We start from the raw sequence: 26,923 nt of genomic DNA on the forward strand, positions 1-26,923 counted from the left end.
GTGACAAAAAAATACGCTATTTTGGAATTAGGAATTTTTTTTCGCGTACGCCAGTGACCGTGCGGTTTAATTGTCGATATATTTTTAGAATTCGGAAATTTCCGCATGCGGCAATGCCACATGTTTATTTTTACTTACAGGGTTTTTTTTTTTTTTTAAATCCCTTAAGGACGCAGTCATTTTTTGCAAATCTGACCACTGTCACTTTAAGCATTAATAACTCTGCGATGCCTTTACTTTTCATTCTGATTCCGCGATTGTTTTTTCGAGACATATTCTACTTTATGTTAGTGGTAAATTTTCGTCGATGCTTGCAACATTTGTTGGTGAAATTTGATCAAAAATTTGAAAATGTAGTATTTTTTTTTACTTTGAAACTCTCTGCTTATAAGGAAAATGGATATTCCAAATAAATTATATATTGATTCAACAAAAAACAAACACGCATGGCATACTATTTTGGAAACTACACACTTCGAGGAAAGTAACAAGGGGTACAGTGAGCCTTATCACCCCACAGGTGTTTGACGACTTTTCGTTAAAGTCGAATATGTAAAATGAAAAATTTTTTGCACTAAAATGCTGTTTTCCCCCCCAAATTTTACATTTTTACAAAGGGTAATAGGAGAAAATGCCCCCCAAAATTTGGAACCCCATTTGGAAATACCCCATATGTGGACATCAAGTGCTCTGCTGGCGCACTACAATGCTCAGAAGAGAAGGAGTGCCATTGAGCTTTTGGAGAGTAGGGGGCCTTGTGCGTTTACAAAGCCCCCATGGTGCCAGAACAGTGGACCCCCCCCCCTACATGTGACCCCATTTTGGAAACTACACCCCTCACAGAATTTAATAAGGGGTGCAGTTAGCATTTACAACCCACTGGCATTTGACAGATCTTTGGAACAGTGGGCTGTGCAAATGAAAAATTACATTTTTCATTTTCACGGACCACTGTTCCAAAGATATGTCAGACACCCGTGGGGCGTAAATGCTCACTGTACCCCTTATTACATTACGTGAGGGTTGTAGTTTCCAAAATAGGGTCACATGTGGGGGGGGTCGGGGGGGGGAATGGAGGGGGTCCATTGTTCTGGCACTATGGGGGCTTTGTACACACCAGGCCTTCAATTCCAAACAAATTTTCTCTCCAAAATCCCAATGACGCTCCTTCTCTTCTGAGCATTGTAGTTCACCCGCAGAACACTTTACATCCACATATGGGGTATGTTCTAAGAAGAAATGGGGTTACAAATTTTGGCAGGCTTTTTTCCTATTTTTCCCTGTGAAAATGAAATATTTAAGTTAACACCAGCATTTTAGTAAAAAAAAAAAAAAAAAAAAAGTCTCTAATTTTCCCATCCAACTTTAATGAAAATTCGTCAAACACCTGTGGGGTGTTAAGGCTCACTATACTCCTTGTTACGTTCCGAGAGGGGTGTAGTTTTCAAAATGGGGTCACATGTGGGTATTTTTTTGCGTTTATGTCAGAACCACTGTAAAATCAGCCAACCCTGTGCAAATAACCTATTTAGGCCTCAAATGTACATGGTGCGCTCTCACTCCTGAGCCTTGTTGTGCGCCCACAGAGCATTATACACCCACATATGGGATATTTCCGTACTCAGGAGAAATTGCATTACAAATTTTGGGGGTCTTTTCTTTTACCTCTTGTGAAAATAAAAAGTATGGGGCAACACAAGCATGTTAGTGTAACATTTTTAACTTTTTTACACTAACAGGCTGGTGTAGACCCCATCTTTTCCTTTTCATAAGTGTAAAAGAAGAAAAAGCTTGAAATACGACAGGGCTCCGAAGTGAAGTGAGAGTGCGCCATGCGCACTTGAGGACTAAATTAGGGATTGCATAGGGGTGGACATAGGGGTATTCTACGCCAGTGATTCCCAAACAGGGTGCCTCCAGCAGGGAGTTTTTGTTTTGCAACAGCTGGAGGCTCCGTTTTGGAAACACTGCCATACAATAAGTTTTTCCTTTTTATTGGGGGGGCAGTCTAAGGGGGGTGTATATGTAGTGTTTTACCCTTTATTATGTGTTAGTCTAGTGTAGTGTAGTGTTTCTAGGGTACAATCACACAGGCAGGGGTTTACGGTGAGTTTCCCGCTAGGAATTTGCACTGCGGCAGAAAATTTGCCACAGCTCAAACTTGAAGCAGGAAACTCACTGTAAACCCGCCTGTGTAAATGTACCCTGTACATTCACATGAGAGGGGGGGGGGGGGGGGGCATGCCTCTAGCTGTTGCAAAACTACAATTCCCAGCATGCACTGACAGACCATGCATGCTGGGAGATGTACTTTTGCAACAGCTGGAGGCACACTGGTTGGAAAACCTTTAGTTAGGTTCTGTTACCTGACTTTTCCAAACAGTGTGCCTCCAGCTGTTGCAAAACTAAAACTCCCAGCATGAACTGATCGCCGAAGGGCACGCTGGGAGATGTAGTTATGCAACAGCTGGAGGTACGCAACTACAACTCCCAGCATTGCGAGACAGCCTTTCGCTGTTCGTGTGTGCTGGAAGTTGTAGCTTTTCAAGATTTAGAGGGCCACGGTTTAAAAACCACCGCACAGTGATCTCCAAAATGCGGCCCTCCAGATGTTGCAAAACTACAAATCCCAGCATGCCGTGACAGCAAACTGCTGTGTGGGCATGCTGGAAGTTGTAGTTTTGCAAGATCTAGAGGGCCACAGTTTAGAGACGACTGTATAGTGTTCTCCAAACTGTAGCCCTCCAGATGTTGCTAGTAAACTACTCACCGGCTTCCGTAGTCTTTACCAGGGAGCCGCACGTCAGAGCCGCCGATCAGGGACTGCCACCACCGCTGCCGGTCACAGAACGGGGGAACCAAACTTTAACCCCTCCGCCCCTGATCTGCTATTGGTCTTTCTCTTCTGACCGACCAATAGCAAGTATAGGAGGGGTGGCACCCCTGCCACCTCATGCCTATCCCTTCAGGAGGACTGGGGGTGCAGCGGGGACCGGAATTCTCACGGGCGTACCTGTATGCCCTACGTCCTGAAGAGATTAAATGGGAAAAGGGGGGTGATTCAAACTTTTATTAGGAAAGGGGTTAAATGATCTTTAACTTTTTTTCCAACTTTTTTTTGCAATGTTATAGCCCCCATAGGGAGGGGCCCCCCCATCCTTTACATTGATCATTGTTATCCCATAGAATAACACTGATTAATGATTCTGCCACTTGATTGCTGATGCCTGGATCTCAGGCACCGAGCAGTCATTCGGCGATCGCTTGGACACGAGGAGGCGGGTAGTGGCCCTCCTTGTGTGTTCCAGCTGTTCGGGATGCCGCGGTGGTCCCGAACAGCCAACTGAGCTAGCAGGGACTGGTTTACTTTCACTTTAGATGCGGCAATCAACATTGAACGCCACATCTAAGGGGTTAATAGGGCACGGTACCGCAATCAGTGCTGTGTGCTATTAGCCACGGATCCCATGTTATAGAAAGGGAGTGGACTCAGGGCGTACAGGTATGCCCTGAGTCCTTAAGTGGTTAATCAGAAGTGCTGTTCTGCCACTTTGCCTGGCAGGCAGGTGATCCCCTTTGTGTTTCCATTCTTTGATGGCTAGTGATTATGACCACCAGTGCCGATACCATGGCCCTGAACATGCCTCCAGTAATTGGTGCATAACAGGGCAACATGATCATAATATACCTCCTACACAGCATTTCTCCCAATGCAAGGCCATGTGACCCTGCAGCCCTGTTTACCTCTGTGCATCACAGGGCTCTATGGCTTTACTCATTGCTTCTAAACAGCAGGGAAGTGACAGGCTTCTTTGCTAAGAATGACAGGCTTCTTCGGTAGGTTATCTGTGGCATCCTATGCACAAAGAGTTATCTTTGATGAAGTTGGACAGGCCACAGTTGTCAGCTATGTTGGAGTGGTAGGTTCCAGCTCGTTCCCGCCTGGGAGATCAGCAACTAAGTGCACTCAGGAGGGCATTGTGACCTGGGCAGAGGAAGATGCAGGAGCATAGGCCATATTCCTTGTGTCGTCACCTTCACTTAGTTGACTCAATCATCAAGAGAGCTCTCTAATAGCTGTTCTGTAACCAGTCCTGCGCCTTTGTGCACTGGCTTGCCACCTTGGTAAATATGTCAAAGCTAGTATAACGACATTGACAAACATTGTCTATACTGTTAAAAAGTCCTCTATAAATGATGGCCCTAAAAAAAATTAAAAAAAATAATATATATAAACTAACCTGGATACCCTTCAACGAAGAAGCGCCCATATACAGAAACACACCATACAGAACCGGCATTGGAATAAACTGGAAATGAACGCACAAATTGCATAGTGTTAGTTGAATACATGCACTATTTTATATTCTACAGTTTTACTTTGTGAAAAGGAGACAAGCATTACAAATTCATAAAAAAACAAGAGATCTAAAGTATCATTTTTAAGTGTGCACTTTAACGTTTAAACATGATTTTAATATGTGCACCAGCTCAGGCTTGGGTGTAATTGTAGAACAAATTCTTGCCTTGGGTAGCATATGTGATGCAGGCATCTAAGACATTCAAATACATTTGTCAAGGCATCAGTAACTCTGCGCCTTGTCTTACCTTCAATACAGAGGTCATAAATACAGATAGTCCCATCAGAACAAAGATCAGAAGACCTGTCACTCGCTGCTCTCTGATGCCCAGGAATTTTGGCTGTTCTCCTGGAGCAGAACATTCAGATTCCACTTTCAAGCTATTAACATGGCTGATAGATAGAACAGTTGCAGCCACAAACCACGGTAATCCCATGACTGAACATATTCCCAGCATGATGGCGACCATGAACAGGTCAAGATGATAGCCGCACCCTTTCTGGAAAGCAAAATAAAGCATATAAAGTATCAGGCATCTAGCTCAAGACCTTAATGCACTAAAATGTTTGGACCAGGTGTAGATGCCCTTACATGTAAACAGAGTAATATCCTAATATAGTTTATAGACTCTCCCTCTCTTATCATGGGTTTTCTACACTTGAATGTGTTACCCATTTTAACCCCTTAAGGACACAGGGTTTTTCTGTTTTTGCATTTTCATTTTTTCCTCATCACCTTCTAAAAATCATAACGCTTTCAATTTTGCACTTAATATTCCATAGTATGGCTTATTGTTTGCGCCACCAATTCTACTTTGCAGTGACATTAGTAATTTTACCAAAAAACACACAGCGAAACAGAAAACAAAATAATTGCGTGACAAAATTGAAGAAAAAAATGCCATTTTGTAGATTTTGGGGGCTTCCGTTTCTACGCAATGCATTTTTCGGTAAAAATGACACCTTATCTTTATTCTGCAGGTCTATACGGTTAAAATGATACCCTATGTATATAGGTTTGATTTTGTATTACTTCTGAAAAAAAAATAACTACATGCAGGAAAATGTATATGTCCTATTCCTTTTGAATACACTTCTGGTTTCGGCTCAAAAACTGCACTGGCAGTTTTCCAAAAACTGCCAGAAAAAAACCCCTAAAAAAACAAACAAACAAGTGGAAATTTAGCCACAGATGGGGTATTACACCCCCCTGCAAACTGGTTAGGACAGAAGGACGTTTTATTGATTAAAAAGTAATTGATTAAACAAACACACCCACATAGCCCTGTATAAGTAGGAGGGTCACCCTCTGTCCCCTTGTGTAAAAGCAAAAAGAACCAAAAAAGAAAATGATAAGTAATAATTAACAATTCGTAACAGAAAACTTAGTCCTAACAGTAGCACAACTTTCCCTCCCTAGTCTAAGGGAAAACAAGTTATCCTTAGAAATTAATGATTCCCTTACATCCTAACCAGTGGCACAGATGGGGATATGGCAAGCAGAAGACCCTATGAGGGAGGGCTCTCATGCCTGGCAGCAGATAATACTGTCTGCCCAAATGAAGAGAAATTGGCCACTCTACTATCAAGTCTGTAGTGGGCGATGAAAGTGGAGAGTAAACTCCAAGATGAAGCTTTACATATATATTCCAAAGGAACTAAACTCATTTCCACAATGGAGGTTGATACAGACCTGGATGAACCAGCTCTTACAAACTTAGGAGGCTCCATACCTTAGGATGCAATACGGATAGCATCCTTTACCCATCTACAGATGGAGTGTTTTGAAGCTTTGCGACCTCTTTTGGATGCTGCGAAAAGAATTAAAAGATTTTCCTTCTTCCTAAACTCCCCAGATCTCTTTAAGTAGATCTGGGGGAATCTCAAGATATCGAGGCAATGAATACCCCTGTCTTCATCAGAGGATGGATGTGGAGCTAAGACTGGAAGAGATATGCCTTTGTTTATATTCTGAAAGGATGGAACTTTGGGATAAAAGATGGCATAAATTTTAACACCTGATCAGGCAAAAATTTAGTGTATGGTTCATGCGCGGAAAGCGCATTAAGTTCCCCAATTGTTTTGGCCAATGTAGTCGCCAGTAAAAACGTTATTTTGATGGTGACAAATTTCATATCCACATCCTCCATAGGTTAAATCTAAAGGGGGAGATGACAACCCTTTGAGACCAACTGATACGTCCCATGCAGGGCCTGGTTGCACAATTGTAGGTTTTAATCTTGAGGTGCCCCTCAAGAATGTTTTGACGAGTGGGTCTTGAGATAAAAGGCTTATTAACAAAAGCAGAAATGGCTGATACTTGAACCTTCAGAGTGGAAGGAGACAGGTTTATGTCTAGTCTGTCTTGAAGAAAACTGAGGATGGTAGAAACAGCTGCATTTTGTCCGAAAACTTGCTTCCTGGAGTGCCAAGACTGGAAAATTGGCCAAATTCTTCTGTAAGCTTTATTTGTGGATGCCACTCTAGAATGCGAAAGAGTATTCAAGACCACACTAGAAAGCCCTTCTAAATGTGGAAGGGACTGATCAACCTCCAGGCTGTCAGGTTGAACAGTTGAAGATTTCCCCCGACACTAGTGCTTGCTCTGGGGGAAGCCTCCAATATTGTCCCTGACTCATCTGAAAGACTGCAAGAGTTGGGTGAACCAAGCTCTCTTGGGCCAAAATGGAATTATGGCTAAGCCAGAGGCTTGGCCTTGCCTGATTTTCATCAGTACCCTCGGGATCAAGGAAATTGGAGGGAAGATGTAGGCCAGCCTGAACCTCCATGGGATTGGGAGAGCATCTATCGCTTCTGGGTTATCCTCCCTGAACAGGGAGCAAAATCTTACCAATATGGTGTTGAACCTTGCTGCCATGAGATCTATTTATGGCACACCTCACCTGAGCATTATCTCTGAATATTTCTGAATAGAGAGACCACTCTCCGGTTGAAAGTCCTCTGTTCAGGCAGGCGGATATCACATTGAGAGACCCCCGAATGTGAACTGCCGACAAGTGGGTTAGGTACCTCTCTGCCCAATCCAAGATCAGACCCACCTTTCTGAGGAGGCTTTGTGATAGAGTGCCTCCCTGCTTGTTGATATACATTACATCTGTCATGCTGTCGGATTGGATCTTTACTGCTTTCCCTTGAAGAGGAGAAGCAAAGTGGAGGAGTCCTAACCTGATTGTTCGAATCTTGAGGAGATTGGAGGTTAACACTCTCTCCTGTGGAGACCAAGACCCCTATCTGAACCGCAATCTTTAGATATTTCCTGGACACAGGATGAATGGGTATATGAAGGTAAGCATCCTTTAGATCCTGGGTAGCCAGGTAGTCCCCTGGTGAAATAAGGTTGACCACAGATTGAATAGTTTCCATACGAAAGTTTGTGCTTTACGTACGGCTTAAAATATCTCAGATCTATAATCATTCGCCAGTCTCCCATTACCTTGGGAACTAGGAATACTGGGGAATAAATTCCTGACCCCCAATCTGAAAGAGGAACTTCCTCTAGAGCACCCTTCTGGATATACTCCAGAATGTAGGTTTCTAGCGCAGCTTGCTTGTTTGGTGGAAGAACTCTTGTCTCACCATACTGGGATGGGGGAATTGATTCAAGGTCTATCGAATATCCATCCGAGATTATTCTCAGGACCCAAGGGTCCTGAATGTGGAGAGACCAAGCGCTTAGAAAATGATCAAGGTGACCACCTACAGGAATATAGGGGAATATATTGGGAAACTGGAAGGGTCAAACCGGCAGTGAACCCAGAGCTTCCTGGAAGGCCGTATTTAGCGTTTCTTATTTTTTGAGCCACGGGAGCGTTTACCGCCCACCCTGGTGTTGATTGCCTCAATCTTTTTGAGGTTTGGGCTAGGAGGCTGATCTTCCCCCTAAATACCGGCCCCAACCACGAAAGGATGAGTAAGGAAGGGACTTCCATTATGTGGTCTAACTCTGCACCAAATAAAATGCCGGGTTCATAAGGCATGGCAGAAAGGTTATTCTTGGAGGAGGTGTCTAAATTCCAAGGTTTTAACCAAGTAACAAGAAAAAAGCAAAGTTGGGCCGTTTGTGGCGCTGGTCCTGATGGAAAGAAAGCTCTGTAGACCCTTCTGTGTCTAAAACGTGGTTTTATTAGCACAGAAAGAAACGAGTTTCTGGTCCGAACTGGACCCTTCGTCTGGCAGTGTGCATACAACATAGTGAACAGATGCGGTTAAAATACATTCCTTACGCAACCATAAAGGTTACGTTCATTTGGTAATTCAAAAACATGGTTTACACAAGTAGCGTAGGTAAGTGGAACATCTGCAGCTGGAACCCGGTGCCGTACGAGTGCATTCCTGTATCTATTCCTGTATTCCTGTATCATGTTTTTTTCGTAGATAGTAGTTTCGGGGGATATTTTTTGGCCGTGAATCTTTTCTTGAGTATGCCAGCCTGAGTGCAGAAATCTCTTTGGTTGGAGCAGTTTTTCCTTATTCTCTTGTATTGGGAGTAGGGGATATTCTCAAGCCACTTCTTGTGATGCCCACTGGAGAAGTCAATATAGCTGTTAGTATCGACTTTTTTGAAAAAGGTGGAGGTGATGAATTTGCTGTGATCATGTGATATGATCAGGTCTAAGAACTCAATGGATGTATTGCTGGCATGTATAGTGAAGTTAATACCCCAGTGATTAGCATTTAGGTGTTCTAAGAGGTAGTTGGTAGATGATTCTGGACCTCACCAGATGAAGATCAGATCATCGATGTACCTCCGATAGAGAACGATGTTCTCCATGATGTTACTGTGGCCCCATATATGTTCCATTTCGAACGCCCCCATGAATAGATTGGCGTAGGCCGGCGCCACCTTGGCCCCCATAGCGGTGCCCTTCTGTTGATGGTATATGCCGCCGTCATACAAAAAGAAGTTGTTTTCCAGTATAAACTGGAGACCTTCCAATAGGAACTTTCGCTGGGGTGTAGTAACCAGAGGTTTTAACCAAAGAGGACAACGTCCAGAGGAAGAAAAGGCCATGGACTTTGATTTGAGCTTCAGATGCTGTGTGGTAGCATCGCACAAAAAAATCAACGGTCAAATTGGCTGTTTTAAAAGATGCCAGGATCTTGTCACTGGGGCCCCCTGTTCCAGATCCAACTGGATATTAGAAAAACGGCTCTTCAAAAAATTTGCTACTTCAGCACAAGCTATCGCCACCAAAGCTGTAGCCGTAGCAGTGAAATAAGAATGCCTAAATTAGTTAGCTTTCCTATCCATCGGATCCTGCAAGGAAGACCCATCCTCGGCAGGAACAACAGTCCTTTTGGACAATTTGGAGACAGCCATGTCGACCTTAGGGACAGGGCCCCAAGAGGAAAGCTGATCTTCCTGAATAGGAACCATGGTCTTGAACCGCTTAGTTAAGACCGGAGCCTTCTCTGGCTTCCTTCATTCCGTTTTGAGTACGGATAAAAGGGTCTCATCCGCTTTAAAGACCTTGGGTCCCTTAGAGGCGGAGGTAGAGGCTTCCCCGGGATCAGCATCCTGGACCCCCGACGGGATGGATCTTAAAAGGCGCTGGTTTTTTTCCCAGAAGATGACAATCTGGAATCCTCCTTATCAGGCTCCGCAGATACTTAAATTCTTGGGGGGTGACTCAGGTCTAGAACGCTTATGGGCCACCACTTGTTTTAGTTCTTCAATAGAAGCCTGCATTGTAGACACATTGGAGGACACCCAGACGTATATATCCTGTACAGTGGGCTCCACTTGGATTTTGCTCTGCAAGGTGGGCACCTAGAAAATTCAGTTGCCTTCCAGAGGAATATTGCATTCATGACATGCAAGATGTTTTCGCTTAGACGTTCTCTTCCCAGGACCCTCACGGTCAGCAGAGCCTTCCGTAGACATAATCTAAGGAGATATAAAATTGTTATATAAAGCAAGCTCAAAAATGGAAGCAAAAAATAAAAAATAAAAAAAATAAAAAAAAAAGAGCAGACGCAAAATTGGGAACAAGAAAAACGCCATCAAGGAACACAGAGTACTCTCCGCAAGGATAGCACAGCAGCTTAGCTTCAAGTCTCATAAAGACAGTACTGCTGGAAAACCAAACAGCACTGCGCTCAAAAAGACTGAGGGCAGCACTGAGGAAGTTTAAATACCCTCCTCAATTGGTGCCACAAGAGGCCCCACCCCCATGGGCGGAGCCAAAACTTAGAAAATTAAGTATATTAAAAAGTGTTTAAAAAGTAAATTTTAACTTTACAGAGGGTTTAGTGGTGCAGAGAAAAGTGCCCTTGCTCGATTTCGCTCACTTATGCCTTAGAGAAAGGCTTAAAAAATGAGCGGAGGGCAGAAGAAAGAGGCGGAAGTGACGTCAGACGCTGCTGACGCACTTCCGGCAAGGGACTGTGGAGAGAGATGCGCGTCCAACACAGAGATCAACTCCCGAGGTGATAGCACAGGCTTGAGTCAGAGAAAGGAATCAAACAGATTCCTTAAGCAAAAAAGGACCCCTAAACAAATGAAAACAATAAACATGATAATCCCAAAGTGGGAGGAAAAAACAGAGGCAAGTTTCGCCAGACTTTGCTGAAAAAAAGGAACAACAAGTAAAACCCCGAGCATGGAAGGGGGGCCACCATCTGTCCCACTGTCCGGGATGACATAAAAAAAAACACAAGTGGACAGAGGATGACCCTCCTACTTATAAAGGGCTATGTGTGTGTTTAATTAATCAATTAATTTTTAATCAATAAAACTTCTATCTGTCCTAACCAGTTTTCGGGGGGTGGAATATCCCATCTGTGATACTGGTTAGGACGTAAAGGGGAAGAATACATGTATCCATTTGTGTTCCCTGTATACACCAGTTCTAGTCTTACTCCATGCACAGGATAAATTACTGAGGTTCTGCTTTTACAGCAAGCAATTACTCCCACTAGGGAATCGTACAGCTACTCAACTTACATGATCTGAAACTTATTGTCTTAGCTTATGCAAACAGCCTATTCATATTTTTACAGTATAATCTACATCACGCCTACCTACCAAGTGTGCATGTGTGTGTATATATATTTATTAGGGATGTCCCGATATTTTTTTTTTTTTTTAAGTACTCGCAGATACCAATTACCGATACTTTTTTCATTGTGACGTGAGTTTTTTTTCCTCAAAAAAGGAAAATATATATATATTATATACACACACATACACACACATTGTTATTTAAACTTTTTAAAAGGGGGGGTTAACATTTTTATTAGGGAATCTGTAGATTGCATACACTGATCAATGCTAAGCCAAAACATAGCATTGATCAGTGTTATCGGTGCTCCTTTACTACTGCCTGCCATCGCTGGCTGCAATAAAGAAGCAATGATTGGACAGCACAGTAAGGGACCTCCAGCCATCCTTTCAGTTGATCGGGACACTGCAGTGTTCCTGATCAGCATCACTGAGCTAATTGGCAGGACTTAAAGATGCCGCAAACAACTTTGATCACAATGTCTAAAAGGTTAATGAGGGTCCCGGCTATGACGCTCCGTTGCTCGGTGGTGGGCGCAGGGAAGTTGATCCGTGCGGAGAGTGCAGGCAGCTTACCGAACCTCCATGATACCTGCCGGCGGGAGTCCTGCTGGCAGGTATCAGGGACATGAGTACAAGTACTCGTGTAAATGTAAATCTGTCCCAGTACCAACCCTTTCTTTAACAAGGACCAGAGTCTTCAGTCAGCTTCTACAATAGCTGTTGGCTAGAGATGAACAAAGTTACAGTGATTAGAACCTCGTGGCTCGGCAGTTGCTGACTTTAGCCTGCATAAATTAGTTCAGCTTTCAAGTGCTCCGTTGGGCTGCAAAAGGTGGATACAGTCCTAGGAGACTGTCTCCTAGGACTGTATCCACCTTTTCCAGCCAACCAGAGCACCTGAAAGCTGAACTAATTTATGCAGGCTAAAGTGAGCAGACGCCAAGCCAAGAAGTTCGTGACTAATCGAATTTACTGTAACTTCGCTCATCTCTACTGTTGGCCAAATGAACATTCTCTAGCTCTTCTGATGTCTGTTACACATGAATGTTCAGCAAGGCCAAACCTTTACATGCTTCCAGTGACGAGAGGAAAGGTAAACTGCTGCAATTGAAATTCAGCATGCTTGATCCTTTCCTCCCCCAACATCATCTGTCAGGGAAGAGTTGGGAGGCCCCCATATACTATAGACAATTGGCTGATCCCGCTAAATTGAAATTACATGCAGCTTTGCGTGAACCCAGCCTTTCAGCGTTTTTTTTTCTTTTTCATCTGCATGATACTATGCATGTAAAAACACAGGTGTATTAGAAATAACATGTATTTTGGTGCAGCTCAATGCTTTACATAGAGATATTAGTAATAGTATTATCCTAGTTCATTGAAATAACTATATCCCAGGAGTAGATAATTAAAGGGGTACTCCGGTGAAAAACAACATTAACTGGCTCCAGAAAAGTTAAACAGATTTGTAAATTACTTTAAAAAAAAATATTAATCCTTCCAGTACTGCTTCTGAAGTTGAGTTTTTCTTTTTTTTTTTCAGACAACAGTGCTCTGTTGACAGACAGACCTGTATCTGTCTGTCTCAGGAACTGTCCAGAGTAGAAGCAAATCCCCATTGCAAACCTTTCCTGCTTCGGACAGTTCCTGAGACAGACAGGGGTGTCAGCAGAGAGCGCTGTTGTCAGACAGAAAAAACATATTTGGTATCTTCACGTGCGTAAATGTCACAACTATATAAATATAAATGTTGATGATCCCGTACAGTGAAGGGCATAAATGTTTAAAAAATATATATAAATAAAGAAAAGTCCAAACTTTCAGCTTTTTGGTCACGTCACATTGCAAAAAAATAAAATAAAATAATAATAATAATAATAATAATAAAAAGCAACCAAATAGTCACATATACACAAAAGTGGTACAAAAAAAAAATAATCCAAAAAATCATGGTGCAAAAAGATGAGCGTTAACATTGCCGTATATGGAAAAGTGAGAAAGTTAGACGTGATCCTTTTAAACATACTGGTTTTGTAAAAAAAAAAAAAAAAAAGTTTGAGATTTTTTAAAAGCAGCACAATAGAAAAGTATGTAACCATGGGTATAATTTGAATTTTACTGACCCAGAAAATAAGTAATTTTTACCGTAAAGTGTACAGGGTGAAAACGAACCCCCTTAACACACACACATTTGCAAAATTGTGATTTTCTTTAAGTTTCCTTACACAAAAATTGGTCGCACAAAAAACAAGCCCTCATATGGGTCTGTGAATGGAAAGAGAAAATGAAAATGCAAAAATAAAATTGCCTGCGTCCTGAAGGCCAAAATGGATGGTGTGGATAAGGGGTTAATGGTATCTAATACATACACCCACCAACTTACATGCTTCAGGTGAATTTTACAGCCAATGTGTAAGAAAAGTATTATTACCTTTAGCTTGTGTTCCTTCCGGTTAATAATCACAGCAGTGATTTGCTGATCCATGAAGATCAGAATGGTGCATAGCAAGGCTGGGATGGCAGCAGCTAGTAATGTCCACCAAGGATTTGTCCCAAGAGGATCTATGATCCATCCTCTATCTTTTAGTGTGGGCTTGAAAGGAAAAAACAAACAAACAATAATGTATAATTGGTGATCCAAGCCATATTTAATAGAATGTAAAAGATTATATAAACATAAAATGTATCTAGTATTGTTTATATAGCATTTTTTGTGTTACCACAAAATAAACAGCCCTAATTTCAGTTAATAAAGACCCTACAGTCTTTAAAAGGTTATACTTTACACGGGCATTTTTGACCGTAATTGGCAAAACACAGACAAAATTGGGCATGAAAATAAAAGAGGCCAGCTAATTTTATGCTGCGTAAACATACCCTTAAAGTAAAGTGTAATATTTATTTACCTCAAACTTTTCAGGAACATGAAGTTTTGGTGATGGAACACCGACAAGGTAGTCAATAAGGACCATAATGACTATAGTCAGGAAGACAGCAAAATCACTGATTGTAGAACGTACCTACAAAATACAAAGTTAGAAAGTTGCTAAACCTTTATGCTATATTCATTCACTGTGGTCTGAAATATTGAGCAATGTCTGTATGCCAAGGATGAATTCATAGGGCATACTTTACATTTGCAGTGTATTTCAAAATGAATCTAGAACTTTTCTGCGGTATGTCAATGAAGGCGTAGTGTACCATATATTTGGTGATAAACTTGCAAATATACTGTATGTCTGAATAGCCATTTTTTTTTTTTTAATAAAACACACAAACGTTTTTCATACCTTGGTTGGAAAATAATTCTTGGTCTTAAATTGCTTTAGGAAGGATGAAAGGAAGAATGTTGTGAAAAATAATATTACACACCAGAAGAAAACATCTGGTATATATGGACCATGATGACCACAAGCTGGACCCTCAAATGAACCATGATGTGCGATACACTCCTAGGAGGTCAAAAGGAGGAAGTCAAAATTTAGAATGAGTAAAAAAAATTAAAAAAATAAAATCACTTTGTACAAGAAAGCGCTCTAGACAAGCTGTATACCAGAAATCTTAAGAAATGAAAACACAAGCTGCATCAAAAAGTTTCAGAATATATAATATAATGATTAAGCTTTGTGAAGCTAAAGGCGCAGCAGCCTCCCGCGCGGTGAACATTCATTATGCTGCAGAAATTCAGGACCCTAGACTCCAGCGAAATAATAAACATGTTCATTCTTTCGGTGGAATCCGAATTGTTCTAGCACCGGCCTGTTTTGCCGGCATCAGCTCCACAGGAAACCAGAAGATGAAGGCAAACCAATATGCCTCCTGTAATCTATATGCCTCCTGTAATCTAGGGAATAGTGAATTAGATGTATATTGTTTGTGTAGTAATGAGAACACTGCTGACTAAACAATATATGAACACTTACAGAGACTGTGAGATTTCTCCAGGATACGTCGCTTGCAGTGATATTTTTTGCCTGCCACATAGAAAGAGTGTTATTGTTGGGGATGGCTGGCTCTGCGCACACACACCTACATGTTAACAGGAAAGATAAAGGAGAATAGTTAAACACAGATGCAATGTTACAGCTTCAGTTATTATAAACTATTCAGCATATTAACACTGCATGTACTGAATGCCAGATTAAATTCTATAGTTTGCACTGTGTAGCAGAATTTTTATGCAGAAGTAATGTGAACCCAGCCTTACTCTTCTGTGTTCTTGAATGTTTTGGTGGGGAGAGGGGAGGGTGAACTACTCAAGCCTGGCACCTGTTAACACGAGTGGTGCTGCCTGATCACACGCCTATAATTTTGACGAGGGGGCGGACTCTCAACACCCCTACTATCATTTGTTTGACGAGAAAGTACGCGTTTAGGCGAGCACTGTGGTCTCTATTCTTACATGGTTCCATACACCTGCACACTTACATTTTGTATTAGCTGTGCCCCTATGGATAGGCCATAAATATCTTGATTTTTGAAAATTCCTTTAAGGGTATGTTCACACATACAGCGGATTTTATGAAAAAATTTACACTGTGTAACTCAATATAAATAAATAAACACTGCATAAACTCAGTGCAGTATGTAGATGTGAACATAAACTAAAAGCACCAGAAAGCATCTTTATTAAGAAAAAATACTCACGAGTATCTTGTCAGCAAGTCAATATCACTGTGCATATTAAAAGCATATTTTTCTCCCAAATGGTACAGTTTCTCCAGTGCTTCATAAATAAATATAATACAAATGAGAGCAGCAAATGCTTCTTCAGTAAACCGTGTAATGTAGCAGACCAGACTACTTGCATCCGTGGCCACGAGCATTAAACACAAGAAGGCCGTCCACAGACCAATGCTGGTGCGCAGAGACAGGTAGGACAGGTTATAGTCCCTATGAATAGGAAAAAGCAAACAATTTAAAACAGGCATATCCCATGACAGCACAAAATATTTAAGGTTTACTAAGATACTACATTTGATTTATGTAAATCTTGTCTTAATAGATTTGTTAACCTTAATTTTTTTTCCTCATTTGCTGCGTTTCTCCCCAAAGTTTCCTAGCATCAATGATTATGCAAGTCTACATAGGAACTATTTAACCCCTTAAGGACCAAGGCCATTTTGACCTTAAGGACCAGGCCAATTTTATTTTTGCATTTTCGTTTTTTGCTCCTCGTCTTCTAAAAATCGTAGCACTTTATTTTCATCCACTTACTATTTTGAGGGCTTGTTTTTTTGCACGGCCAGTTGTCCTGCGTAATGACATCACTCACTTTATCATAACATGTATGGCGCAACCAAAAAAATACTATTTGTGTGAGGAAATTAAAGAGAAAACCGCAATTTAGCAAATTTTGGAAAGTTTAGCTAACTTTTTAACCAAATTAGTATGTTTAAAATCCTATTTTGAGGACCTTTAAAACTTTTTCATTTTTCTGTATAAGCGGCGGTATGAGGGCTCATTTTTTGCACCATGATCTGTACTTTATATTGATATAACATTTGTGTATATAAAACTTAAATTTTTTTTATATTTTTTTTATATAATGTGACAAAAAAGCAGCAATTTTTCAAATTTTTTTTAATGTTCACCGTACGGGATCAAGAACATTATATTTTAATAGTTCGGACATTTCCGCACGTGGCGATACCGAATATGTGTATAATTATTATTATTATTTTTTTTAACCTCTTAAGGACTTAGGGCCTACCTGTACGCCCTAAGCCTGGTCCCAGTGTGAAAAACGGGTCACGCCGTGACCCCGCATCACACCGGGTCGGTCCTGGCTGCTAACGATAGCACTGATCGTTGTGCCGCGCGCTGTTAAACCTTCAGATGCTGCGATCAAAGTTGATCGCCACGTCTGAAAAGGAAAGTAAATGGTTCCCGGCAGCTCAGTCGGGCTGATCGGGACATCGCGATAAAATCGCGATGTTCCGATCAGCTGGGACACAGGCGGAGGTTTCCTTACCTCTCTCCGCGGCGTCTGATCGGGGATTGATTGCTCCAAGCCTGAGCTACATTCTTGAGCAATCGAGCCCCTATCTGACTGATCCCTGCAAAGCTATGGCTTTGCAGGGATCAGCATAGGAGATCAGTGTGTGCAGTGCTATCGCTCCCTATGGGAGCTATAACACTGCAAAAAAAAAAAAGTTAACAAAAGGTCATTTAAATGGGCACTGTCACCAACTTTATTTTTTGATATATTGTAGTACTTCTGTACTACAACATATCTCTAATATACTTTTATTATTTTTTTTTTCATTAAAAAGGTTTAATTTACATTTAAAAACCGGCCACTGAAAAAGGACTGATTTTGGAGTGGCAATCAGTCCTTTTTCAGTTAGGCTGCACTCGCTCCCTGCCTGTCAATCAAACAGGTGGGAGCGAGCGCATTGGCTCCCCGGCCACTCCTCCCGCACATCGCCGCCTAGTTGCCGCTGCTGTCCCTGCACGCCCGCTGCCATACTCTGCAGTAACTGCAAGTGTAATGAGGGAACTGGGTATGTGGGGCGGGGAGGAGGGAACGGGCTAGTGCCATAGCAAGGGTGGGGGGAACGGGCTAGCTAAAAAAATAAAAATAGGATGGTGGGAGCTACCCTTTAACCCTTCCCTATTAAAAGTTTGAATCACTCCCCTTTTCCCATTAAAAAAAAACTGTGTAAATAAAAATAAACATATGTGGTATTGCCGCATGCGAAAATGTCCGAACTATAAAAATATATCGTTATTTAAATTGCACGGTCAATGGCGTGCGTACAAAAAAATTCCAAAGTCCAAAATAGTGTATTTTTGGTCATTTTTTATATCATGAAAAAAATGAATAAAAGCGATCAAAAAGTCCGATCAATACAAAAATGGTACCGTTAAAAACTTAAGAACACGGCGCAAAAAATTAGTCCTCATAGCGGGCCATACGCGGAAAAATAAAAAAGTTATAGGGGTTAGAAGATGAGAATTTTTAACATATAAATTTTCCTGCATGTAGTTATGATTTTTTTCCGAAGTACGACAATATCCAACCTATATAAGTAGGGTATCATTTTAACCGTATGGACCTAAAGAATAAAGATAAGGTGTTATTTTTACCGAAAAATGCACTGCGTAGAAACGGAAGCCCCCAAAATTTACAAAATGAAATTTTTTCTTCAATTTTGTCGCACAATGATTTTTTTCCCGTTTCGCCATGGATTTTTGGGTAAAATGACTAATGTCACTGCAAAGTAGAATTGGTGCAAAAAATAAGCCATCATATGGATTTTTAGGATCGCAAAATTGAAAGCGTTATGATTTTTAGAAGGTCATGAGGAAAAAATGAATATGCAAAAACGGAAAAACGCTGCGTCCTTAAGGGGTTAAACTTTATGGGGTAAAATGGGAAAAAAGTACATTTAAATTTTTATTGGGGGAGGGGATTTTTCACATTTTTTAAACCTTTTTTTTTACTTTCATTTTTACACTTTAATAGTCCCCATAGGGGACTAACTATAGCAATCCTTTCATTGCTAATACCGTTCAGTGCTTTGCATAGGGCATAGCACTGATCAGTGTTATCGGTGATCTTATCTCAATCTCAGACCAGAGCAGAAGTCCCCGGGAGATGGCCGGAGCCAGGTGAGGGGACCTCCGGCCGCCATGCTGGATGATCGGATCCCCGCGGCAGCCCTGCGGGCGATCCGGTCATTTATTCAAAGTACCGCATTGCTGCAGATGCCGTGATCTGTATTGATCACGGCATCTGAGGGGTTAAATGGTGGACATACGCGCAATTGCGGATGTCCGCCATTACCGGTGGGTCCCTGGCTGCTGATAGCAGCCGGGACCTGCCGCGCATGACGCGAGCACCGGTCCGGTGCTCACGGTCATGACGGAGCTTAAATGTATGCCATGGTGCGTTAAGTACCACGGCACCATGACGTACATTTACGTCCATTGTCGTTGGGAATATTCAGATGCAAGAGATTTAGTGCAAAAATAATAGACCGTTCATCCAAATGGGGTTGTTTTGAGGTCAAGCACATGGATTTCTTCAAGCCCCATTTAGATGAATTGGACAGCTGCTAAAACATCTGCAGCAAACCTACTGTTTTTGTTGTATCATCTAGTCCTTACATAGAAGTATCATTCATTTTGCTCAAGGAGTTATTGGCTTTTTTTTTTAAGTTTCCGTGGCCAGCTGTAATAAGTTCTTAAATACCCGAGTATTTTTTTTTTTTTTTTATCTGTGGACGTGTTTAATGTAGAACAATCCAGCTCTAGAGAACATGGATGTCTGGCCACATCCTGTGCTCATTTTAGTTAACTATTTGGACAAATTATTATTAGTATTTCTTACTAGGCATTGTGGGGCACAGACTGCCCTTTGTAGACATCTTACAAATGCCCTTGTTCAAAATGGCACAGTATCATGGTAACTGGGGAGTGTACATACATTTTTTTACATATGCACATGAGTGGTAGAGGTAGAACAAACTATAAAAGTTTAAAAAAATGGCTTATTCAAACTTCTATATATATTGGTGAGATAAAGCTGTGCCATACATAGGCTTCGGTGCGCAAATGAGCATTGCTATACCTTCAAATGTGAATTTCTGCTTGTTTTTTCATTACTGAACTTTTTGTATCAACGGTGTACCACAAAGTTGCAGGCTGCAGAACTTCTGTGGCTCTTTCAGACAGCTGAAAGGAGAGTGTAGAATAAGGAGATTTTTTTTTTTACTCACTGTAAAATCTCTCTCGTATGCCTTCATTGGGGGACACAGACCATGGGTATATGCTGCTGTCCACTAGGAGGCTGACACTAGGCAAAAAAAGAAGTCGGCTCCTCCCAGCAATATATACCCGCCCACAGTCACAGAGCTAATCAGTGGTGTCACAAAGCAGTAGGAGAAGCCAAACCACAAAAGGAGAAAAACGTAAGAACATCAAAAGTAAGAACAGGCAACAAACAACCTGACCAGGTAACCGATGCTATGCGCCCCAATGAAGGCTACGAGACACAGACCATGGGATGTCCCAAAGCAGTCCCTGGGGTAGGAAAACCAACTGCCAGAGAAGGGAAGGTCAGGCCAGAGACTGAGCCATAACCATTCGCCCAAGAAAGTGGACGAAGCTCAGAGGAAACCGGAATCCGGCAACCAACCACCCGGAAGCCCCCGCAAAACATGAGGAGCGAGCTAGCTAGGACCCAAAAGGAAGGAACCAAGCAGAGACAAAAAGAGCACAAATGGTCATCCTGTAGACCTACTGGGCCGAACCCATCCTGGCAGGAGAGCAGAAAACACCTCTGATGAAAAAAGACCAAAGACGCAGGACCACCGAGGACTGGCCAAACCGCAGAAGTGAGAGATATACAAGAACCCTTAATGCAGAGATTGGTCCAAGCAAGGCAAAAATGGTGAGGAAACACTACTCCCGAAGAGGCTTGAAGGGATAGCCCTGACAGGAGTCCAACCGCAACCATAGGACAGAGGCTGAGGAGAGAGAACGACAAGAAAAAAAAAAGAAAAAAATAGCTGAGCACGCCTAGCAAGAAGGCAAGACTCAGAAGGCGGATACCAGAGCCGCTAGAATCAGACGAAGAGAGAAATAAAGCAAAACTCTCGTACAGTCCCGAGCGCACAAAGAAATCGGCCAGGAAGAAGGCTAGATCAAGGTGCAACTGCCGATCACCTGATCAGAGGCCCCGACTCAATCCACAGTCCCAAGACCACCCCGAGAAAAAACGGGTGGAAGAGAACCCAAGAGTATGCCGCATAGCTGAGAGCGCAAGAGCGTTCGACAAGGGACTACGCCCGAAGACGTGCTAATCTGCCAGACTGGGCAACCAGGATGACCAGCAGGCCCTCTACCCTATACTCCAACCCCTCCTACACCAGAGGGAGAAGAAGAAATGCAAACAGGCCAGAGGGGAGAGCAGAGTAAGCAGGAACACCAGAGCCCCCGTCCAGATAATCCCAGATCCAGGAAGAACTGGAGGGACCCTGTAGTCCTAAACCAGGAGAACCTCTACTTGGAGGGAACTCTCCAGCTGACAAGAACCTAGGCCGGGGCAGGACATGGAGCAGCCAACAAAGACCGCCTCTCAAAAGGGAAAAGACAGAAGAGCGGGACCGGAACCCTGCCAAGGCCAGAGACAAGAACCCCCGGAAGGGTGGAAGCAACACTAAACCACCCCGGAGAACGAGGCATGGAGAGGCCATCTGGAAGAGAGCCCTAGGCAAGAAGGGCCTGCAAGGCAGAAAACCGAGGGAGAGGGACCTGAACGAACTGGGGGCTACCAGGGATGAATGAATAGCCCTAGGGGAAAATAGCGGGCAAGATAAAAAGGCACCGCTACCCCTGAGGCCACCATGCCACCCGACACTCGAAGACACAAGAAACCAGGGGATAGACAAGGGTGATCAAGCAGGGGATCACAATGGTCAGAATGGACTGCATGATCGAGAGAGTAAAATGCCACAATGACCAGTCACCGAGAGGAAGAAAGAGGGGACGAAGAGAACTGTCAACCCAGCTGAAGCCACAAGGCGAGGTAGCAGAAGACTTGACCAGTGCATGGGAGGGCGCCCACCCAACCTGGCAGCAGACACTGTGCAAATGACACACTCCAGAAAAGGAGAAGTGACTTGCCACAGCAGAGACTGTTGAGGAACCGCAGGGAGCCAAGGCAGCCCGAACAGAAGGGCCACCAGGGGAAGGCCTAGAGACACTCAAAGCTGAAAGAGCGCTGGAGAGTAAGAGCAGAGAACAACAGGGAATAACAGAGAGCCTTTACATTCAGAAGGAAGCACACAGACTGCCAGGATGGCTGCAAAGCAAGACATACCCAGATAGGGAGAGAGGGCAGCGCAAGGAGCTGGAGAAGCCAGGGTATGGACCTGGCAAGAACCGATAGAACCCCACCCAGAGGAAGAGGGGAGAAAACAGGAAGTGGCCCAGCAGTACAATCACGTGCCCAAGAGTGTCAATGCGAAAAATAGGATGGCAATGGCCGAAGGCTACAACTATGCAAATCTAGCAGAACTCTGCCAAAAAGTTGGAGCATGAGGGCAGGAACGAACAAAGAAACCCTGCAAGACCGGGAGGCCAAAAGACAATGGCTGTAAAAGCAAAAGGCAGGAACCATACAAGGACCACACAGTCCGTTAGTAGACCCCCACTAAGCTCTCCAAAGCCGGGAGTGGAAGGGGTCAACGAGATGGCTGAACCAGCCACAGGGAAAAGTATAGCATACTGACAGCACTTCGGCTAGAAGAGGAGAAATGCAAATGCGCCCCAACCCCAGGGAGGGCGAGCTAAGACTGCATGAGCAATGATTGGTATCCCATTAGTAGGCAACAGTAGTGAGTAGCCGGACCACTAATACTCCCTTTACATAGAAGGAAGAATGAGATGGATAAGATAGCCAGAGCAGAAGACTTACCAAGCCCACTCAGCGCCTCTGGGGAGGGGAAAGTAAACTCTGGACGAGCCAGAGTCGGAACCAACCAAACCCTGACATGAGTGTACCACAGCAAAGGCAGAGACACTGCAAACAACTCCCCCCATGAAAGGGGGAAACAGCTGTACTGGCCAGAGTAGCTTCCCTGCCACGACCCCTCAAATAGGGGGGGGGGGGGGGTTGGGATAGTGCGCTGGGTAAACTACAGTAGGAAACACGCAAATCACTGGCACTGGAAGGCCATAGATAACATCCCCCCCCCCCCCCACTTGTGTGTGTGTGTGGATGCCACCACCATAGAGGGCCCTAGGAATACGCAAGGTTGGCCACTGGTTCCCTTGAACTAGAAGCCCATACCACTTAAAAAAAAAAAAAAAATGGGACATCACCCATGTAAGCAGATGTACCCACAGAGACACAATGTTTGGTTGTCTCCGACTGGTAGCGAGGGTCCGGAATCCAGCTACACATGTGGCGGATGCATGGAGGGACACCCTCCCAGCAACACCCACATGCAGTGATGCACCAGGGCTGCAGCCGTGGGCGCGGCAGACATTACGTCCTCCATGGGCAATTCAGAGGTCCAAGATCAACAGGCAACTGACATAGCAGGGTACCAGAGCCGCAGACTTCACAACCTCTATGGATGGAGTAGAGGGTCCATGGTACACCAGTCAACTCTCACCCACAGTGGAGAACCGTAATAGCAGCTGTGGCAGACATCCCAACCTCTATGGATGGTGTAGAGGGTCCATCGGTCAACTCTCACCCACAGTGGAGTACCAGAATAGTAGCTGTGGCAGACTGCACGTCCTCCATGGGCGGTGGCCACATCACAGGAAACTACCCACGAGGAGGCTGCAGAGAGTCCATTACCCACACAGGGGCACCCCCTTCGGTCACTTAACACATGAAGTGTGGCATCGGGACTGCAGTAGCGGACGTGGCAGACTCTGTAAGGGAAGTAGGTGGTGAAGGGAACAGTCAGACCGCTGCCAGGCTGAATGTTACTCCCTGAGGGAGGGTAAGGCCAGAGTGGCGAGCAATGCTGGTTACTACACAATAGAAAAGCTTGCACTGAACAAAAAGTGACATTATAAATAGTAACATGAAAAATCTGAGGGGAGCCTTACACTCTAAAAGAGAAAACAGTGCTGACAACAATGGAGTATTCAGCCACTGGAGGGCGCCTGTGAGAAGTGTTTTTTTTTTTTTACACTATTCTCCCCTCAGAGCGCATGGCTCCCCAGAAGAAAAGGTGCGCTATAAATCCACCCCCCCCCCCCTCCGATGTCGCCGAAAGCCGGCCTAAGTAAATGATGAAGCTGGGGGCAAAATTCACAGAGCGCACGTGGGCCGCACGGACGGGGAAATGGCCACATGAATGCAGCGCCGGCCGCCTGGAAAAATGGAGGCACACTAGAAACCGCGCCTCTTCCCAGCTGCCGTTTCAGAGACCAGGCCAGGAACCGATGTATGCTGCGGCTGTTCGCACCCGCTTGGCAGTGCAGCAGTTGGGACGAGAAGACCCTCTGCTAAAGATGGTCCAGCCGGCAAGGTAAAAACCATGTGGCCAGCTCACTGAGCCTGGCCGCAATATGGTCTGACAGGTGGGGCGTATACAACTAGCCAGCCACGATCGCAGCAGCCACACGGGGTGCGGAGACCAGCTTCCCTAGAGACCCCGGGGCAGCAGACAGAGTCTTCGGTCAGCAGATAAACTCGCTGCCAGGACACTGAACCTGGCCACAAAATAAGTGCAGCAAGGGTTAGATTAACAGACCACCAGACTGTCCCCTTCACGTGGCGCTAGAGGCCATGAGGGGACCGGCCCAGCACAGACATGTATAATGGCGGATAAGGAGCTATGCATTATAAGAAGGGGGACCCCAGGGATGAGCACAGGGGAGAGAGGGGGAGGGTAGAGGATGAAGTTCATACTAACCAAGGGACTCCATCTTCCAATACTCACCCAGAAGTCTTCAGTCAGCTAAGGCCACGCTGCATCACGCCAGGCTGCCATAGCGAGGCGGGCAGGGGTAAGTGGAGAACCCCGACCCAGGGTTCTACCGCCAGGTGCTGACTGTTGGCGAGAAGGGGTTCACTGCCCATACTTCTATGCACCGTTCCCCTTTGTTGCATGTGGGCGATCAGGTAGCGCCATGCTGCTGTTGCCCAACCTAGAAAAATAACAAAGGAAAAAAAAAACTATCCCTAACTAGAAAACAACAAACAGAAAAGACCAGGTCTGGAGACAGCTCAAGACCTGTGTCTGCCTCCTACTGACACTAAGCTAAAACTGATAAGCTCTGTGCCTGTGGGTGGGTATATCCTGCTGGGAGGAGCAGACTTCTTTTTTGGCTAGTGTCAGCCTCCTAGTGGACAGCAGCATAATACCCATGGTCTGTGTCCCCCCCAATAAGGTGACAGAGAAAGGTCACAAATTTAAATTAAAACCAATATAATCCCTTTAAAAGGCAATGAGTCACCTAGATCTATTTTTCCTGAACAGAGCCAGATACTGAAACCTGCTTTTTTTCTAATCTGTTTCTATTTTTGGATCATAATTTATTTTATACATTTTTGGTACATAATTATGGGGGTTGCCATCTTGCCTGAGCGGTTTTTAGTGATAAGCTTTATTGCAGGACCCATGGACATAGACAGGACCTGTCCCATTCAGACGAAACACTACTGTGACCTTTTAAGAGGTCATTCTATGGGGAGTGGGGGGTGCTGATCTCTGCAGTGACTGGAGGTGGATCCAGTGTTATCTATATACTAAAGTCACTTTTCACTGTGCTCTTAAGAAAGGATCTGTACAGAACAGTCTCTGCTTAGTATTAGACCTTGTGGCCAAAATGGAAACGGACGGATTTGAGGATTATTTTTGAAAATGTAGATTGCAAAAAAAGTGGGGGGGGGGGGGAAAAAAAAAAATCAACTAAAATTCTTATGGTTCATGGTTAACTTAAGTGCACTTTGTAAAAACTGAACACCCCCCCCCAAAAAAAATAATAATAATAATTTGCTAAAAATTACCACTCCTCACACACAAATATAAATAGTTTTTTGTTGCACCATATATTTTATGATAAAATGAATAGCGTCATTACAAAGTACAATTGGTCCTGAAACAAGCCATTATATATAGGTCTGTCAATGTAAAAAAAAAAAAAAAAATCAAGAGTTTTGTCTCTTCAAAAGACAAGAAAAAAAAAAAGGAAAAACATGTAAAAGGAGGAAGTTTGCTTTGCCCTAAGGGCAAAACTGGGTTTGCACATAAGGGCTTTAAGGTGAGTTAAAGGGGTACTCTGCCCTTAGACATCTTATCCCTTCTCCAAAGGAGGGACCCCACGATCTCTGTAAAGCACCCAGCTTTTTAAGCAGTATGTTTAGAATGCTGGATTCCAGCGGCGGGTGTTGTGACATGGCATGGTGTGACGTTACAACCCCTGCCCCAGGACCTCCTCGTTCTTAGCATACTGTTTAGAATGCCCGATGCTGCATGGGGATCATGGGGGTCCCAGCGGTAGGACCTCTAATCAGACATCTTATACACTATCCTTTGAATAGGGGATAAGATGTCTAGGGGCGGAGAACCCCTTTAAGCATTCTCATCATTTTTATTAATCAATTTTCTGTAGTCAAAGATAATCCCTTTCCATACGTACCTGCAGAATTTAAACAGTATCTTTTCAAACACTAAGACTGGACCTGTGCTTCCCAATATTGTAAGGGGTTGTCCAGCAAAGAGAGAATAGGCAATGCCTGTTAATGATGCTCCAAAAAGAGACTCTATTGCACTCTGTTTGAGAAAAACAAAATACAATTATATTGTGTATATAGTAAAAGTTCAACACACAAAACAATAACAAAATGAAAGTCAAATTAAAAATTTTTTTACCACAATTTAAATTTAAGTTACACAAAGCACACATTTATGAACCTGAAAATAAACAGAATATATTCTCAATTTGTGAACCACAGAACAAAAACAAAATTAAACTAAAATGATATATTATATAAAATAATTTTACAAGAAAATTTCTGATCAAGACGCATAAAAACACACATTTTCCCAACAAGT

General features: G+C 43.4%; 1 protein-coding gene and 1 long non-coding RNA gene across 17 annotated transcripts in view; one reads left to right on the forward strand and one right to left on the reverse strand.

Moving 5' to 3' along the window:
* LOC130273367 (uncharacterized) overlaps window positions 1–14,853 on the forward strand; it is a 50,996-nt gene extending 36,143 nt beyond the window's left edge. The window contains exon 4 of the long non-coding RNA XR_008843969.1: window positions 14,717–14,853. This is a non-coding gene — a long non-coding RNA (uncharacterized LOC130273367). The remainder of the gene's footprint in view (window positions 1–14,716) is intronic.
* The window catches only part of SLC4A7 (solute carrier family 4 member 7), a 154,083-nt gene that overhangs the window by 10,334 nt on the left and 116,826 nt on the right, over window positions 1–26,923 (reverse strand). For all 16 annotated transcript variants that reach the window (XM_056520039.1, XM_056520034.1, XM_056520037.1 and 13 more), the window contains 8 exons: window positions 26,508–26,641; window positions 16,035–16,280; window positions 15,311–15,416; window positions 14,678–14,839; window positions 14,294–14,407; window positions 13,819–13,980; window positions 4,609–4,860; window positions 4,242–4,310 (listed from right to left, as the gene is read on the reverse strand). In XM_056520039.1, the coding sequence (XP_056376014.1) occupies window positions 4,242–4,310; window positions 4,609–4,860; window positions 13,819–13,980; window positions 14,294–14,407; window positions 14,678–14,839; window positions 15,311–15,416; window positions 16,035–16,280; window positions 26,508–26,641 (1,245 nt within the window). The remainder of the gene's footprint in view (window positions 1–4,241; window positions 4,311–4,608; window positions 4,861–13,818; window positions 13,981–14,293; window positions 14,408–14,677; window positions 14,840–15,310; window positions 15,417–16,034; window positions 16,281–26,507; window positions 26,642–26,923) is intronic.

Source organism: Hyla sarda, chromosome 5, assembly GCF_029499605.1.
Source record: "Hyla sarda isolate aHylSar1 chromosome 5, aHylSar1.hap1, whole genome shotgun sequence".
NCBI lineage: Eukaryota > Metazoa > Chordata > Amphibia > Anura > Hylidae > Hyla > Hyla sarda.